Source organism: Triturus cristatus, chromosome 10 (genome assembly GCF_964204655.1).
Source record: "Triturus cristatus chromosome 10, aTriCri1.1, whole genome shotgun sequence".
Lineage (NCBI taxonomy): Eukaryota > Metazoa > Chordata > Amphibia > Caudata > Salamandridae > Triturus > Triturus cristatus.
In genome coordinates, this window is record NC_140593.1 from 634253667 (window position 1) to 634266675 (window position 13009).

The 13009-nt window shown below is 42.3% G+C and overlaps 1 protein-coding gene across 2 annotated transcripts in view; it reads right to left on the reverse strand.

Moving 5' to 3' along the window:
- The window catches only part of GTF3C1 (general transcription factor IIIC subunit 1), a 1956011-nt gene that overhangs the window by 1731192 nt on the left and 211810 nt on the right, over positions 1 to 13009 (reverse strand). For both annotated transcript variants that reach the window (XM_085632176.1, XM_085632175.1), the window contains exon 4: positions 2965 to 3108. In XM_085632176.1, the coding sequence (XP_085488302.1) occupies positions 2965 to 3108 (144 nt within the window). The remainder of the gene's footprint in view (positions 1 to 2964; positions 3109 to 13009) is intronic.

The window sequence follows — 13009 nt, forward strand, 5'->3', positions numbered from 1 at the left end:
AATCTGAGATATTTTCTGTGTGCAGGATGAATTGGTATATGGAAATAGGCATCCTTTAGATCTAAGGTTGCCATGAAGTCTCCTTTTTGTAATAAAGGGATGATCTCTACAAGAGGGACCATATGGAAATGTTCTAATATTATGTAATGATTTAGTGGTCTGAAATCTAGAACGGGCCTGAGAGATCCATCTTTTTTGGGAATAAGGAAGTATCGTGAATACACTCCTGTCCCATGAAATTGTGGTGAAACTGGTTCTATTGCTCCTTTTTGTAACAGTGCTGTTATTTCATGCTACAGAAAGATTTAATGTTGCATGGATAGTTTGTGTTTGCAAGGTGGAATATTTGGAAGAGTTATGAGCTCTAGACAATAAACATGTTGGATAATGTCTACGACCCATTGGTCTGTTGTAATTAAATTACAGTTTTGGAGAAATTGTTGAAGACGACAACTAATCGGTGTTTGGTGTTGTGAGGGAAGGTAAAGGGGTCATTGTTTATTGTTGGTATTTGAGGAACGTGTATTGTTCTCTCTGCCTCTTCCTTTACTATTATTACTTTGGTAACCTCTGTAGAACGTTTTGGTTCTTGAGGTTTGCCCCAGAGTTTTGTATTGTGAACCAGAGGTACCTGTGGTAGATGTCCTTGCCCCTTAGTTGAAAGTGGGCCTACTAAAGGAACCTCTAAAGGTGTTACTTTGTAGAGCTCCCATTGATGTTGCTACCCGTGTCCTTTTCATTTTTTCAAGGACTGTGTCCACCTGGGGACCAAAGAAATGTTCCTTGTCAAATGGAAGGTTCAATATGGTCTGTTGTACCTCAGGTTTAAAACCTGACCCCCTTAACCATGCATGCCTTCTCATTATGATACTAGTATTTATAATCCTAGAAGCAGTGTCAGCTGAATTTAATGCACACTTAATAGAGTTGTTTGTGATAAGTTTGCCTTCATTAACTATCTCTTGACCTCTTTTTCTGTGCTCCTTTGGGAAATGATGGCGAAGCCCCTCCCTTTCACCTCAGTGGGCCCCGTCGTATCTTGCTAATAATACTTGGCTATTACCTAGACGCCAATGATTAGATGCTTGTGCTGAAACTCTTACCAGAGGCATCCATAAGTTTGTGTTCCTTTCTGGTGGTGGTGCTTCTCCAGTGGTTTGGGAGCTAGCCCTCTTCCTAGCATTGGATACTACTAAAGAGTCAGGAGTTAATTGAAGTCTAAAAAAAAATATAGGGTCTGAAGGTGGTGGTTTGCATTTTTTTTTTATTAATGCGAGTACTAATTATTCTTGCTTTGACTGGCTGTTTAAAAAGGTCATCTGCATGAAGTGTCATATCTTTTAGAAGTGGTAAGTATTGTGCCCCTCTATGTATTAGATAAAGTTTCAAAGAGGAAATCGTCCTCTATCAAGTCCATATATAAAGGCACCTGATGAAAAGTGGCTGCTCTGGCTACGAGATCCTGATAAGCAGATGCATCATCAGGTGGTGATGGATGGCTAGGATATAAATCAGGATCAGTGTCAACATGAGAGTCAATAATATAATCTTCCCATGGATCCCTCAGTTGTTGAGTCATCTGGGATGTGTTTGATCCTCATCTATTGTTGACTGAGGAGACATTACCTGCATCAGATAATTGTAGTGGGTGAGGTGGTGCAGTGGGTGGTACAGGTAGGAATGGGAATGTGCAATGGACTAGTTAGAGCATCCTTTATTTTCTTCTTTAAGGGTTGAACAGGAACGTCCAAAGCCTCCTCAAAACTCAACTGCTTCTAAGGAGTTTGTTATTTTGGTGGTTGCACCATATATTTCTTTGTTCCAGGCTGAATTTGAGGTGTTTTCTGTTTTGGATTGAGCTTTTGGTGAAATTGCTCCAGGATTGGCTCTGTACGAGATTTCGGACTGTAAACAAAGCATTTCGGTGGTGGAAGCTTTGTCTTTGATGGAGGAAGGTTCGATTTAGAAATAAGTCTTTTTTCGCAGCCAAGACCGAGGTGTTGTGGTCTCGGGTGCAAGGGATATAGAGGTCTGTGCTGTCGGCCGAACTTTCGCAGCCAAGCCGGAGGGTGATGCTTCAGAGTCATGTTTACGGTGCAAGGCATAGCTTGTGTGCAGTGGCGCCCCTTGAGCAGTTTTCTCGGTGGAGGCTGAGCATTTGTATTTCGGACGGGGGGTAAAAGTATTTGCGTTAGTTATTTTTGTGCTGGCTGAAGAGTGTCCGAGTCTTCTTCCGATTGAGACTCGGAGTCATGTATTAAAAAGGATTCTTCCTGTGATACTGAAGCCGCCTCTTATCGACCGTAGATGTCGGGGATATTGTTCATTTGCTTGTGCTGCATTTCTGGTCTTCTAGCCCTTTGATCTCGAAGAGTCTTTTTAGGCCGAAAAGGCTTACAGGCCTCACAGGTGTTCTCTCGATTTTCAATTGAGGGACATAAGTTGCAAATGGTATTTTGGTCGTTGTGAGGGTATTTGGAGTGGAACTTCGGACAGGAACTGAACGGAGTGCGTTCCATAAGCAGGTCATTCTCGATCTTGTTTGAAATGGAGAAGTGTTGCCCGGCCAGACGTGACCAGTAGGCCTAAAAATAAATAAATATATATATATAGATATATCTCTCTCTCTCGAACCGGAGCTCGAGATACTAAATCCAAACCCGTTGGTGGATAAAACAACCTGAAGATGGCCATGAGCAGTATTCCCAAAACAAGGAGTCACACAGTCTCGTTAACTCGAAGAAAACTTCTTGGAACAAAATCAACATGTAATCATCCAAACCCAACACATATTTTATACACCAACAACACTAGATGGCGGTCTTATGCACAGCATGTGTATCTATAGCCACACATGCCTCAAACATATATTTTATACACCACAAAGACATACTTTATAAGTTAACTTTTACATACAATCATTTCAAGTGTAAACTCAATCCAGGTTTATCAGTATATACCCACCTGTCAACATGAAATCGTTTTAAAAGCAGAAGAATAGAATGCTGCTGTGTTCCATTTTGCAGTCTTATCACATGGGACTGCATGGAGATCAGCCCATTTTTATCCAAAACTCTTCTATGATAGTGAATTTTACCAGCTTCCACTCTAGAAAACAATGTGAATTGTTTAATTAAATTACAGAAGTACCTCTTACAGACAACTTTATACAATTCAAGTAATCGTTTGACATATTTAGCGGCAATGAGAATTTAGAGGGTTGCTAGAATTCTGGAACTTTTGCATTTTATCCATGTTGGCTTTCCTAGGAACAGTATTTAGGTCATACACTATAACCTACATCCATGGCTGAAAATCATTTCATACATACTACAATAATAATTCAATATAACAAGTGCAATGCGATACATTGGCAAATAAAAGCAAAATAAATGTTAAAGTCTATCTTACGGGAGAATATCATTTTATTATTATTATTACTTTGAGTTTAATATAGCGCTGGTTATACCCGTAGGTATCAGAGCCCTTTAAAGGTTATGCGAAGACCAAAAGAAAAACATACGATACAGCATTCAGATAGTCAACAGTCAAGTAAAAAGAGTAAACAACAATACAGTGTAGAGGCAAACATCTTGCACTTACAGGAAGCTATTCGCTGAATATGTCAGTTACAAGATTAACGTTTTGAATTCAAACCACCAAAGAGCATACTACTACACTGATCTTATCAATGATGGCATAGAAGATCTCATGAGTGATGTAAAATGTGGGGTGATTAGCAGTGCATGGAGAGGGCGCCAGCCATAGGTACCTTAGGGCACCTAAGGGCATCCCCTTTTACAGATCTGGGTTTAATCCATCGTTTGTTTGCTCACCATGCCACCCCAGTTTGTTGGTAAACATGTTTCATGAAGAAATGCCATGATCCTAGAGACACTAAAGGGCATGAAACATGTTTTTTTTTTTTTTGCAAATCTGTTTTTATTGCTTTTTTTAAGGTATAACAAAGAAAGCATACGTGGTTCAGCAGGATACATTACACATAGAAGTATATAAACATATGCGGGTCGCCGATCCGTGTCTGGCCTAGCCAGCCAGACATCCCCACAGTCAAGAAATGTACCAGTCGCAACCTGCCCGGGGGCTGGATGCATGTGCCTCATCAGTTCCAGTGTTGTCTCTTAAAAGGGGGCAGCAGCCACCACACACCAGCCACTTAGCCATACATGCCAGTGTGAGCCACCCAAGCAACTTAGACATTGAGAACCAATAAATCGCAAACTGGTCAAAAGGAAAAACTCAGAACAGTGGCAGCCTGAATAATTGTACACAGAGTGTTCCCCCCCTTTCTCACCCACGACTCCCCCCCCCCACCCCCCAGGACTGGCCCCCCCCAGCCCTAAAAATGCAATCGTCTCCATGTGGCCGCAGGCGCCCCTGTCTACGGGTCAGAAGCATCAGGGACTATGCTATCCCATCTACGGGGCAGCTGATCGCACGCCGTCACTCGCGCAGGCATTTCCAGCCATCCCCTCCTGGTCCGTGCGCCCCTCCCCTTCTAAACGCCGGAGCTCAGCAAGTAGTTGCTCCCAGCGGTCCGCAAAGGGCATGAAACATGTTGACCGACATCTTTACTTAAATGCGTGACGAGATTAATAAATTCTCCTCTTACAAGTATTGTATATTTTTAATCATGACATGGAACCCACTAATTAAATTTGGTTCAGCTGGTTCCCATAGTCATGTTTAATTCACAACATCCCCACACTCTACTCACTTTCGTATGTAAACCTCACAACTCACAAACACCCACTTCATCATCAGCCAAGACCACAGGTAAAAGATCTCTAGCAAAGAGCCCCCCTGCAGGACCCGTTGGGCATTGCAGGGCCGGCTGAACGAGAAGCAGCCCGAGGATGAAGCATGACATCCTTTGAGGTGAGTGAGGGCCCTTGCTCTTTATAGTACTCCCCTTGGTTGGGTCCCAACCTCCATCCCTCTTTAATGCAGGAACAGGACCTTTTTTGCCCCTGGTCCCTCCCTGTTTATTTGTTTCATTAATAATCATCCCAGCGTGTGATCTAAGTGCAAGCAACTCTTTGTCTTAACATTTACGTTTTTTTCAATCAATCCATTGATTTTTTTCTTTTAAGTTATTGGAGGTGAAGGCATTTCCCACAAAGAACGAACAGACAGATCTTCTATTGCCACATTTAAATACTTCCATGCTGCAGAATATGAATTTGTTTGAACTTCGTGCAAGAGAGCTTGTCCTAGACAATTTGAGGCATTTGATTTTATTCTTTTACAAACTTTGATGTATTCTCCTTTTTGTGCAATGATTTCATTAAACAGACCAAATTCCAACCTCATCTGGGCCGGCGAGGCTTTGCATGGTAGATGAAAAAGATCTAAATATTTTTTAGACAATTGTATTTAGCATTGCTGCGTCTCTTCCGCGCATTGCCTCGCTTCCATACAAGATAGTTGGTAGAAGTTTGGCAGATCTTATTTTTAATAGTGGTAGATGGCTTGGACCACCCAGTGATCTCTGTAACGAGCGAAATGGCAATAGTAAAGTATTGCCTTTCCTCTGCAGTTCCATCTTATGCTGCTGGAAGGAGCCCTTCTTGTTGAATATTACTCCAAGGTATCTATACGTTTTGACCTGCTCCAGTTGTCATGCTTGTAGGAACCACTTATATTTTTTATGGATCTTGTTGCTTACTTCTATCACTTTTTTTATTTTTCCGTTTATTGCCATGCCGGTAAGCAACAAATAATTTGATAGTTTATTTGTCGCTGAAGTCCAACCTTTGTTTGGCTCAGAAAAATCACATTGTCAGCGTGTAAGAGATTTGAAATGTATTCTTGCCTCCTAACTTTGGTGGATGTGGTTTACTTCATCCAGCGCTCAAGTTAAAGCCAAAACCAGATTTAATAAATATGGTGCAAGAACACAACCTTGCTTCAGTCCCTGGGGGGGGGGTTTAATTTTTCTTGACATAAGGGAATCATCACCTATTGTCACCCTTAACAACGTATAAGAATATAACATTGGAATTGCTTTTAAAACAGAAGACGGGATGTTTAGTTTAGCTAGCTTTTACCAAAGAAGATAACGCTGAACGCAATCTAATGTGGATTTAAAATCAACAAAACGAAGGTACATTGGCTGCTTGCATAGTTTATATTGATCAACCATTACTGAAAGCGCTAGAATGAAAGTCGAGGTGCCTGATCCTTGAGCAAACCAGATTGGTTTGAAGGAACAATCTGCTTCTCGTCTGCCTAAGAGAATAATTTATTCAGAGCTATCTTGGTGAAAAGTTTTACCTCAGTATCTTGAAGCGTGAGAAGGCGATAATTTTCCGGTTGCCACCACTCTCCTTTAAATATAGGTGCTACTATAAGGCCTTCCCATGATTCGGGGACTCTGATTGAAGAACGTTGTTCAAAACTTTCGATAGGTACCCTGACCAGAAAACTGAATCGGTCTTATACGGGATGTGCGAGATACCACTCGGGCCAGGTGCCCGGTCTGGTCTACTGCTTTTAATTAGATTACAAACTTGCACTTGTGAAATATTGATTGCGTGGTCCCCTGGATCCATCTGTTCTCTGACAGTACTACTTTCTATTCCACCGATCAGGTATGTTTTCATTTCTGTTGATTGATTAAAATGCTTTATTAAGAAACCTACCCAGGCAGATTCTGTTATGGTTGAAGATGTAATCTTCACTGGGGCCCTCTTCCAATTAATCATTCTTCAAAAAGCCCTTGATTTTTTTTTCTTTACTGAGGAACAAACCCTTAGCCCAAAGGGTTTGCTTTGGTTTCAACTTCTCTTCTCAGATATTTCTCCGGTAATTTTTTTTATTATCTGGCTTTAGTTTGAAGTTCCCGATTCCCTTGATGCTTCCCTACTGGACGCAAAATTCTATTGCGGTTCCTGTTCAAATTAAGACATGATGCTGATGTTTTAATCTGGTTTAGATTCTGTAAATTAGTTGTTAATTGCAGGTTAGTTGATTTAGTTTCCGAGGATTGGACACTTAATAATTTTTCTGTAAATTCTGTCTACTGCCCCATTGGAGACCCTGACTAAACTGAATAACAGTTTTTAACCAGGAGTGAAGCCGTCAGACTAAATGAGTCTACTGGTCCTTCCGACCAAGATAATCTCCTATAATTTGTTGTTTTTCTCTACCAGAAGGGATTCTACTTTTTTTATGGTACTTGTATTGGGCTTGGATCTAGAAGATTTGTTGACAGTGGTGGCTTTCGCCTTTTTTATGAATCTGAAATGAGGTTATTAATCAAAGTAAAGGTAGAGTTGCTGCTCTAAAATCAATTCTTGATTGCAAACCTGCAGCCTGATAGGTCCATGAGCATTGCTTTGGTAGCTTATGTACAAAACCCTTAGACTGAGGGATTCGAGATCTTTTAATAGATCCAAACCCGTTGACCCACTGCATTCAAGGATACTGTATTGATTAGGGATTGACCATATATAATCTTGCTGTATTATGTATTCCTCTTGGCTAAATGGCCACAGCAAATTCATATTAAAGTCCCCTGATATCATAATTTACAAAGAAAATCCCTCTTAAATTAATTCTGATAAAATACTTTTTAGTTTAAGGGACATCAACTTCCTTGCCTTTGAGTCCAGATGTATAAATACTAATCAGAACAAGTGTATTCCTGGTGTATTTGTGTCAGTTCCTCAATTACTAATAGGATGCTATTGTCGTCCGTAATCACCTAATCACTTGTAATATTTAGCCCATTAGCTAGAAATGTCGCCAAGCCTCCCCTTGGATGACCATTTCTCAATATTTTAATAGCGGGATTAAAGTAGCCAGTGAAGCCTTGCATCACAAATGGCTTGGTTGCCAAGGTTTCGTGTAATATAATGTGAACATTTCTGAACAATGCATTCATAATAGTGGTGTGTTTTGTCTTTCATACCATGAACAGAATTTCATAGTTTCCTGTAAATAATCTAGTTGTTTTTCCTGAAAATTGTGTTTGTCAGGCACAGGAGCCATCGTGTAGGGCCACTGTTAACCAGCCTAAATTAAGTTGAGTTACGCTCTGTGTTCCTAACTGTGGATTCACAGCTGGGATTAACGTTTTAACGATTGTATTTTTTAGTACTGAATATACTTGCATATTATCATTAGTGCTACTGGACTCTTTTGCAAGAACAAAAGGAACCGGTAAGAGATTGATTGAGGCTTACCGATTTTAATTCCCCAGTTTAAGGAGGACTCCTTTTCTTGTAGCACTTTTGCAGCTAGATGGTTCAAAGCCCAGGTCACCAGTGTAGGTTCTTGGGTATTACCATCAGGCTGGAGTAGAAATTTAATAGATTCAATATCTTCTGTGGTGACTTTATCAAGAGCTGGAATTATCATTAAAAGTATTAAATGTTTCCACAATTGAGAATGTCGTGGCTCCCCCTAGATTGATATTCTGGTATAAAGATCATTTGGCCAATTTCATCCACAGGAGCGCAGGTGACGGTTGCATTGCCTATAGGATCTATTGGCTTTGGCCTATTACGGTGCTCAGCTGGATTATGTTGATCATTTAACCCAACTTTAGATTTCCTCCTATGTCCTTGGTTTTTTAAAGACAACTTTGGCATAACACTCAGTCTCCCATCTCAGCCGGCTAAGGCTCATCTTCCACCTTTTGCTTTATTATTCACAGTCATTTGAGGTGACCAAATATTTCCCATATGAATTTGGCTTTGATTTAGCGAACCAAGTCTCACAGTTGGACTATGGGTCGTTGTGACTATTGCACGTGTTGATTCGGGATCTGTTCTCTAGCTTTATTTTTGGTAGATTTTCTTCCTTTCCAATTTCTACTTGCATCTCTGGTTCCATGTGTAGGAGTGTAGGATCTGCTTCTTATGGTTACCCCCACTTTTTGCTGATGTATCACTGTTTTTCGACTTAGTCTGACTGGGATCCTGCTATCCAGGACCCCACACTAGCTGTTTTCTCCTCTAAATTGATTGCATGTACTTTAGGTACACTCCAGATTGGATTCTGGGGTACCCTTATAAGTCCTTAGTATATGGTATACTATGTACCCAGGGTCTAGGTACCCCATAGGCCTCCCAGGGTCTGCAGTTGACCGGTTTGCATATCCCAAGCTCCTGAGGACTCCGAAGATTTCTGCAACACAGGAGGTGGGTTCTGGAGGTCGATCTGAGTTCTCAGCAATTCTGAGCCCAGTATCCCTCGTGAGGACCGTGCAACCCTAACCCCTGTGCACCGCGTACTTTTGCAACAACATATGCTTTTTGGCGATCCTGGAGGCTGTGCTTTGGGCTATGTGTAGTCTCGAGCAGTATTTCCACCGAAGATTTCCGGCCTACACTCCACGAGTGTTCCGTGGGTTGGTATTTTGTGATTCAGCTTGAGGTCCCTTTGCGATCCCTGCTTTGTTGGCCTGTGGGTCCCTGTGAAGGTAACTTTGACTTTCCGTGGGCTTTCCTGGTTTCTCCAGACGTGCACTGACTCTCCATAGCTTGGAGAGTCCCCAGGACCTTGCTGGTCCTCACCGAAGCTTATTTCCTCTGGCAGCGTAGGTTGAAGTTGCCAAGGCTTGTTGGTGTTCGATTCGGACACTGACCCCCCAGCACTCGACATCCTTCGCAGACAGCTCACCTTCGGACTTTGGTCGTCGCAGACGTCTCCTGATGCCCGTGGCTGCAGAGTCAAGCATCGCGTCATCTCACCAGAAGCACCAGACATCGGTGGGCATTCGTCTACCGTGCCCCAGGTCAGCCTGAAGTGACCCAGATTCTGTCCCCTGTGCTTTCAGGCTCTTCTCACCTCGGATCCAGGCTTGGATTCCACCAAACACTTTTCATCTTCCGGGCAGCAGCACTTCTTCGCATCACGCCATTGAAAACGACAAGGGTTTCCGACACCACTTGACCCCTATGCACCCGGCTCCTCTGGGATAGGTAACACAGGTACCTCGGTACTCACAAGGGTGCTGGCCTTAGAACCTTCTATGTTTGAAAGGGTTTGCTCAAAGTCCTCTCCGAAGTGTCCTTAATCTTTAAAATTCCAACCGCGACTTTCCCATAGAGTTGTACGGAGCTCGCGTCTGTGTTCACACATTGCACCCGTCCTAAGTGGGTCCCCTGCGTCATCACTTTGGGTGGTTCCTTGGGGTCCCAGCGATTCTACGTGCTCTAGGCACTGTGTCTAGTTAAGTCGTGGTTGTTATACCACTTTCTTAGTATATGGTTCGGTCTCCCCCTGGAGCCCGCTGTGTATTGTGCTATTTACTGTCATTCTAGTGATTTAATATTGTGTGCTTTGTGCTCTAATCTCATAAAGAGGTTAGTAGAGAGTGTTTAGTAATAAATACATACATTATATATATACCTTGTGTGGTTCGCCTGAAGGCTGCTTTCCATAGCTACCACTAGGCTAGCTTTCAATAAAGGTTGTCTTTAACCTAATCTTCAATAAGGGTCGTTTGGACTGATGCAAGGTGCCCACTTAAATTAGTGGACAGCATATACCAGGCCAACTTCTCACACCATGCTTTACCCGAATCACTGAAGGCTTTATTTATTTTCACAGTCGTCGTACAAATATTCTTTACACCAGGAGTAATTATTGCACTAGATCATTTTATTTCTGGCTTAGCGTTTTTTTTTGTCATTGTGTATGGTTGAGGAGATTGTTGGGGATCGACGTGTGTACATCTGAACAGTGAGTGGCTTCTCCCATACCAACCTTGTCTATCTCCTGTAATAGGTCAATCACTTGACTCATTTCCTGAGCCCGCGTTCTTATTTATACTAGTGTCACTTCGAGACATTTTCACAATTTTATCTGCAGATGTAATAGGAATTTTGTTACAGCCGGCAACGGCCTCATTTATTTTTATTTCTTCAAATAAAGTGGTGTTGCTAGTTTATAAATTAGTTTGTAACAAGTACACTCTTTGTACAATGTAGCTGCTTGGGTTTGAGCTCCCATTATTAGCTTATTTAATTATTGCAACTTCTGATCGATCCCGGATACTGCTTTTGCCATGATGTTAAGATGATCTACTTGCCTTTCAAGAGTTAGATTGCCACAACACAATGCAGCCTTTTTTGTACTGTTTTCAATTTTGAGGGTCAACAGCGGAAGACTCATATTTTGAGAAGTTTTTGAGTGCTGCTGCTCGTTCTGACTGCTTACTGTATGGTATATTTGCTTTGTTTTACAATTAGAATCCATTAATGTCTCTACATCTCTGTGGGCATTATTGACTTTCTTTGACTTCAATTGCCTGTGGAACGCCGGATCTTAATAGTGATCATTGAATTTTTTGAAGAGACAAACTAATCGAGGGTTAAGGAGAATGAGCTCCTAATGAGAGTAGCTCCGAATCTGTAATGGTATCCTATTGAGGATCTTTGTTTTCCATTATTCCTGATTTGGTTCTGTCCAAACCAGATCTGTAATGCCATGAGTTTAATCCATTATAGTAATTTTGACTTTCGTAATTGGTGTGATCGGTGATGGAAGAGAACACATATCCTCTTGATAGACAACATTGCTCCCACTGGATCGTCTAGAAAGTTTAATTTATATGGAATTTATGTTGATTTTTCAAACATTTGATACACTGGTGAGATTAATGGTTGAATATCCACAATGGTTTTTATCTTTGTATTTTTTACAGTTGACAACACTTGAAGTTTTTTCTTCCTTCTTATAGGGGGCGAAAGGCGGTGTCGCACCTGGCCTGACCTCATGATTCACTCTTATGCAGGGTTGTGGATTGTTTTTTTTGTTTCACCTATAGTTTAATGTGTATATATTAACTGAATAGGTCTTCCTTGTAAATTATTGTCCTCCCCGATGATTGTGGGTAGTAGGAAAGCCGATATTACGTGATGCTACCTCCACCCGTGTCCTGCAACCACTCTACACGGGAGGGCACACGTGCACTAGTGACCTCTGCTCCTGTAGTTTTGTACCAGATCAATTAATAAATATCAAGGAGAAGAAAGGAAAGCCCTGCTCCCAGTCGGACATCTCACCAAAAACCTACTTGTGGCCACTAATTGCTGGTTTCCTTTTAGGTGGCACCAATGCTTCTCCTGATCTCCCCATTTTCCAAGGGGTCCATCTGATTGAGTACTCCTGTGCTATTGACAGAGTACTAGGATTCCAAACTGTACACCGTCACTGATTGCCACGGTGAGGGCTCTGCTCCATCCCCAGTTTTGCCGGCTCTGCTAGCACTCCGGAATTCTCCCCCTTCCCCCAAAACTGTAGCCGATGAGCAGGCATTAAAGCTATTATTAAAGGGAACAGTAGCATTGAGCAAGAAGCAAAGGGTGTATAAACATATATGGGGGGGGAAGCACTATGGCAACGTCTGCATGTGTGAAAGGGTGTTCCACAGCTTCTGGAAGTTGGCACTAGAGCAGGAGCTTACCAGGTACCCCGTAAGCTACACCCTCACCTAGATGGGCCCCTTCAGCAGGGGCCTGGGCTTGCTTCTTTGCGGCGGCTGACTACAGCTGCAGCGCTCTTGTGCTGGGATCTTGCCCACCCTGATTGCAGCCTCTCTTGCAGGTGGCGAGCCTATCTTTGCTACCCCACGTTAGTGTGGCACGGAACAGGCCCGTTTGGGGAGACTTCGGTGGTCAAGGTTTGAGGGTCGGCCCACAGCTTATCCGCTGCAGCCGCGCTCCAACTGGGCACCGTGCTCCAGCCGTTATCCGTCAGCGTCTTGATCAGGCCTTGATTAGCTGTGCCTGTCCGACATTCAGAAACGAATGAGGACAGCCGTTCAGGTATTTTCATCCTTACAGTTCTTGAATAGAACTTTGCTAGCAAAATAATGTACTAGACTGTACAGTTTCCAGCACAGCTTATTAGTCGCAATCCTGAGGTGATGTAGTTGTTCACATTGTGTTATGTTCCCTTTCAGAAGAACTCATTGATGATAATAGTGACCCGCCCCTGAAGAAAGGCAATTCCATCCTGAAATGCATTGAGG